The 6,000-nt window shown below is 43.9% G+C and overlaps 1 protein-coding gene across 1 annotated transcript in view; it reads left to right on the forward strand.

Annotated features, from left to right (window-relative positions):
• Positions 1-5,583, forward strand: part of LOC132367793 (cyclin-dependent kinase 4 inhibitor B-like) — a 129,494-nt gene extending 123,911 nt beyond the window's left edge. Inside the window, exon 3 of the mRNA XM_059926385.1 lies at positions 5,323-5,583. Within this exon, the coding sequence (XP_059782368.1) occupies positions 5,323-5,583 (261 nt within the window). The remainder of the gene's footprint in view (positions 1-5,322) is intronic.
• The last annotated feature ends 417 nt before the right edge of the window (positions 5,584-6,000 follow it).

Genomic DNA, 6,000 nt, shown 5'->3' on the forward strand with positions numbered 1-6,000 from the left:
TTGAACTAAATTTAATTACTGAATCCATTAGAGGGAAGATCCAACAATACTCCTTTAAAAGGCAACCTGCCTTGTTGCATTTGGCTGTGCACTAAATTTCACAGTAATCAAGCTGTTCTGATGAAGATATTCTTGACTAAGCCCATTTGCCACCACACCCACCAATATCAGTCTAGTGACTCAGCCCCTCCAGGTAACTGGCAAAGAAGCAATGCCATTCATTTCAAAGACTCTGGCTTTCTACCGTCCATCTTTTCTCTTCCTTCTCCCGTTCAACTGGCACACCTGTAATCCCCAATACACTGTGCATGGGAACTGGCCTCTAAGACTAGACAAAAACAGCTCATCCATGCTTTTCACCCAGCAGTAGACTTCTACTTCTGGCCAGACCAGAATAGAATCATCATCAACAAATAAAAAGACTTTTTTCCTAGATAAGAGTGGAGATTCAAATAAGAGTGAAAGGTAGAGGGAAGAGATATGGGGACATATGCATATGTATAACTGATTCACTTTGTTATAAAGCAGAAACTAACACACCATTGTAAAGCAATTATACGCCAGTAAAGATGTTAAAAAAAAAAAAAGAGTGAAAGGTAGAGGAATTAAGAACCTGAAAACTAAGAAATGTGGTGTGGTGAGAGAGAGAAAAATTGTTATTAATGCTGCCCCCTTCCCTTCCCCATCCAGGTTAATTTCAACTCTGTTGAGGCTCAGTCAGCAAATCTTTAGCCATAACCACCACTTCCATGCCACCCCCTACCCTGTCTGTAAAGAGCTCTTCTTTATTCTACAGTGGATTGGGAGGAGGGGAATCCAAGCTAAGATATGCTAAAAGAAACATGTGGAGTCTCTCATCTGTGAGTAAGCAAGCAATTGCCCTCCCTTTAAGATTGTGTTTCTCAGCACTCTAAACCAAAAATGATGTTATAGATAAGAGCTGTTAAATGTTAGGAGCATTCTCATGTAGCTCCTCACCAAAGTTTTCAGGCAACAGATACCTAACGTGTGGTTCTCTTCCTATTTCAGTAGAGCACCACCTGTAATTTTTTTTAACCTTAAAAGCAACGCATATGTTAATACAAACTCACTGAGGAAGATTAGAAAGAAAAGCAAAGCACTTGGCCTTTAAATCTTCAGAAGTGGGTTTAATTACAGGTTCAGCCTGTTTAATGACAGGTCCAGAACCACATCCCTGTTTTATTATGTTTCATTATTACTGCATAATTTCCTTTATTACCCATGATAAATGGAAATCAAATACTTGCTGAGGTGGGTTTAAATAGGTAAGAGTGCAAACAAAAATAGACTGTTCAAATATCATGAAACTGGGATCTCAGATTCTTAAAATATATATTTATATTTTTAAGTGAGGTACCAAGCTATAACTCTCAATCTCAAACTAGCTGTGTGTGAGAGATGTCTTTTCGTTTTTCTTGTTTTGTTTTGTTTTAGGATTGTATCCATAATTCAAAGATGAAAAGAATAAAAAGCACATTCAAAGCAGGATTCTCAGGATTTTTCACTTAGACTGATTTTTGGCTCATTCAAGTAGGAAGATACACCCCCCACACACACACACACACAAATTGCTAAGGTTGATGCAAGACGTGAAGCTAGTGAAGTTCAAGTACCGCCTGGGGATGAATTTAACCAGCATGACAGGTGCAGAGCTGTCACTTTAAGACATCTTAAGAGAGACGAGGTTATTTTAAATGTCTTTCTCTCAGCCTTTTGATTACACAGGGAGCGACTAACTTTCCTAGTGAAACCAGCTGGCCCGGACGGAAGGAATAGAAATCCTCTGCTCCGCCTGCTGGAGGGAGGTGATTAAGGGCTGAGTGCACTGATTCGACCTTTCCAAAAAACGTAGCCTAGGATTGCTGGACACCCCGCAGCGAGTTGCGCAGCGGGCTCCGCTCTGCGGTGTCTGGCGCGTGCGGCCGGGCACCTTCTGGGCTGCTCTTCCTGGCCCCTAGCCTCGCGGCTGTAACGTCAGCTGCCTGCCAGGCCTCCAAGCCAACACAGTGGGACATGCCCGAACGGACAGGGGGCGGAGCCTAAGGAGGTGGGAAGCACCCAGCCCAACTGCCCAGCTGGAAACGAACTCTCAGTCCCTGCCGGCTCTCTACTCTGCCAGAGTGTAGCTCGGCGGTGAGGACGCTGCAACGCGCGCCCACTCTGCGGCCAGAGTGGATTCGCGCGACGTTGCGGCTGCGCGAGGGGCCTTTTCCTGGGAGCCATCCGGGAAAAGCCCGGCTTAACTACGGGCCTTTCGGCCATTGGACGGACCCTCCAAGCCGCAGAAGGACGGCGAAAGGGGACTGAAGCTGAACTGAGCTCTTTCCTAGTGGGGAGAGCCCGCTAGGGCGAGGTGGGAAGGGGGGGGTGGGGCGTGTTGCGAAGCTCACGGCCAGCGGTGGATTATCCGGGACACTTTGCGCCTGGGGGCTGCGAAGTGAGCGAGGAGGACAAGGGCATGCTCAGTGGTGGCGGCGGTGATGCGGGCCTTTCCAACGCCGCGGCGCGGGGGCAAGTGGAGGCCGTGCGGCAGCTCCTGGAAGCCGGTGCGGATCCCAACAGACTCAACCGCTTCGGGAGGCGCCCGATCCAGGTAGCTGGGGGCCCCGGGCCTCGCCGGCAGGGGGCGCACAAACACGGCCCCGCGGCCTCCGTGGGAAGCGGCTGGGGACTGAGATCTCCACCGACTTAGACCTTTGTCTCTCTTGCTGGAGTATTGAGCTCAGTTGTAAAGCAGGTTTTCACCCACAAAAAAATCTAAAGAAAGGTATTGGAAACCCCACTACTTGTTTGGTTTTCTTTTTAATGAGGGAAAAAAGACCAATATCCCCTCTCCCATTTCATAAGAGATGCAAGGGATAGGTTCAACTGGAGAGGAAAGGGGGAAAAGAGGTTATTTGGGAAGGAAAATTGTTTTGTCTTATCTGTTCGTCTTTCAACAAACAGCGGTCAACTTTCAACGATAGAGATAATTAAATTACAAGGTACACAATTTGGATTGAATTTAAGGAATCATACAAAATCACAGCACGTGAAAAAAAAATCACCCTGAATCTTTAAGCTGTGATGTGAAATTTTGTATTCTTTCCTCATACAGACGAATTGAATACAAAGAAAAAAGACAGGATTCCTCAACTACAATACTTAATTCTTTTTATGTTAGCAGTGTCTCTTGAGTGTTACATAAGAAAAAAATGTGCTTCTATATATTTTTGTTTAGTTATACTGAATGCTTGGATTACATAAGCATTTGCTGCAGCTTTGTTAAATGGCAAAGGGTCTTCATAAATAATTAGCCTCTTCATTGTTAAAATTCATTTATTCAATATGTTTAACTATTAATCCCACTTTAGTGCTAAATATATTTTTTAATCTCTTTAAAATCTAAGGTAATGTTTTGTGTTTTACTGTTGACTATTATGGTCATATTTCGTATTCACCTCACAATCACCTTCCAGAACCAAGCCGTTATTAAGGAATCTTGTTAATTGTGTAGATTTTAAAGAAAATATGTATTCATTCATTTTGAATTCATAGAAAATATTGGAAGAAATGACGGATTGTTTAAAGCAGCAACAATATGTAAAGTAGCTCTTAAAGACTTCAAATTATATTAATTGTAGAAAGAGGTTTGTCGTTTTTAGTTCACCATATTCTGAGATATTAAGAACCACTTTTCCTCCTCTTCTCTATGTATGAAATGCCCTTTACATCACTAATAGAAATCATATCATGGTTTCTAAGGGAGGAAATAGATGTTTTTAATATCCATGAAACAAACAAAAAAATTTTGCATACTATCTTTTGATTCCGTGATACATTTTAAAACATAAACTCACAAGAACATATAACAACATTTTGTATATTTAATTATCAAAAATTATTTTATTATATATGGAATCTAAAAAAAAATGGTTCTGAAGAACCTAGGGGCAGGACAGTAATAAAGACGCAGATGTAGAGAATGGACTTGAGGACACAGGGAGGGGGAAGGGGAAGCTGGGACGAAGTGAGAGAGTGGCATGGACATATATACACTACCAAATGTAAAACAGATAGCTAGTGGGAAGCAGCCACATAGCACAGGGAGATCAGCTCAGTGCTTTGGTGCTTTGTGACCACCTGGAGGGGTGGGATAGGGAGGATGGGAGGGAGACGCAAGAGGGAGGAGATATGGGGATATATGTATATGTATAGCTGATTCACTTTGTTATAAAGCAGAAACTAACACACCATTGTAAAGCAATTATACTCCAATAAAGATGTTTAAAAAAATAAAATAAAGGAAATTGGAAACTTGAATGGATAAACATTTTAAAAATTGTTTTATTGTTAAAATAAGAAAGTAAATACTTGCATAATATACATGTACACAAATGGATACTATAGGATTACTGCTCCAAAACATCCTTTTTCTAAATTATGCATTGCTCTGATGTGACTGCTAAGATCCAAGCTCTTTTTTAGATAGCGAAATGTTTACTATTCAACATTATAAAATCCTGTACAATGTAAATATAGTGTTTATTTTACATTACCTCAAATATATTATCCTCTAAACTTTAGCCTTTATCTATAATGTTAAATATTAAAAGTGGTGAACCATTCATTAAAAACAAATAATTTGTTTTCATCATCTTATAAAACTATGCATGACTTTACTTTTTCCCTTCTATCTCCAATTTTGGCTCCAACTGTGGGACTGTATTCCCTTTATGAGCAGAGACATATACAACAGTGAAAAGCAAACGCCTTCCACAGGGGATTTACTGCAAGAACTAAACAAAGTAAACCTTGTTTTAGACTTAGTTGTTTCTTATTTTCTCTCCTAAAGCACTGCTCTTAACTTCTAAAATAAATGTATCAGCTGACTGCCTAGTAAATTTTTTAGACTGGGATTATGGCTGGGGTAGAGGGAAGAAAAAGGAAAATAATTTAAGACTTTAAAAGTCTTTTAACTCCACCCATAAATCATTTAACAAAATAGACTCCCCTGTTTCAATGGAAATTTTAAAGAAATCTCCCACAACGGCGATAAGCAGTTTATCATCAGCTCTTTCTTGTCTTCCCACGTTTGGAGAATAAAATGGAACTAATTAGGGCTGAGTAGAGTATAATTGGGGCTGGGGCTGGGGCAGGGGCTGGGGCCGGGGAGGGGGGGGGGGATGGTATTGCGTCAGCAAATGAAGCTTAACTAGACTCCTGAGGCTTGTAAGAGCCTCTGGATCATGAATAGGTATTTCTTTGAGAAGACTCTACCTGCCCCCACCCCGGTCCTGACCTCTCTGCTCTCTCCGGCAGGTCATGATGATGGGCAGCGCCCGCGTGGCCGAGCTGCTGCTGCTCCACGGTGCGGACCCCAACTGCGCGGACCCCGCCACCCTCACCCGACCCGTGCACGACGCGGCCCGGGAGGGCTTCCTGGACACGCTGGCGGCGCTGCACCGAGCCGGGGCGCGGCTGGACGTGCGCGACGCCTGGGGCCGCCTGCCCGTGGACCTGGCTGAGGAGCGGGGCCACCGCGACGTCGCCCGCTACCTGCGCGCGGCCGAGGGAGACTGATGGCGCGTGCACACAGCCGCCCCAAACGACTTTTCTTTTCTCTCCAGTTCCCCACCCCAACTTAGTTCAATGAGGTCTGCAAACATGGAGCGGCGGAAGTCTTCCTGGGCGACCTGATTCCCCGCAGGGAAGGAGGGGCAGACCGGGAAGAAATTTTTTTTCTCTTTTTTTCTCTGGGTGGAGCCCTCGACACTCACCGTGAAGTGAAACGCAGAGAGGTGGGGCAAATGGATTTCCAGCGAGATTTTGGAGCCGAATGTGGAATTCCCAGGTTTATTTTTCAGGGTTTTCTGGCGAAAAGTGGCACGTGAAGAAATCCGCGAAGGAACCCAAGTGCTGCGAATCTTCACACAAAAGATGGTGGGGCGGAGTGGGAGGCGGCGGTGACTGGCATTCGGGTGGGAGGCAGGTGATAAC

Source organism: Balaenoptera ricei, chromosome 6 (genome assembly GCF_028023285.1).
Source record: "Balaenoptera ricei isolate mBalRic1 chromosome 6, mBalRic1.hap2, whole genome shotgun sequence".
Lineage (NCBI taxonomy): Eukaryota > Metazoa > Chordata > Mammalia > Artiodactyla > Balaenopteridae > Balaenoptera > Balaenoptera ricei.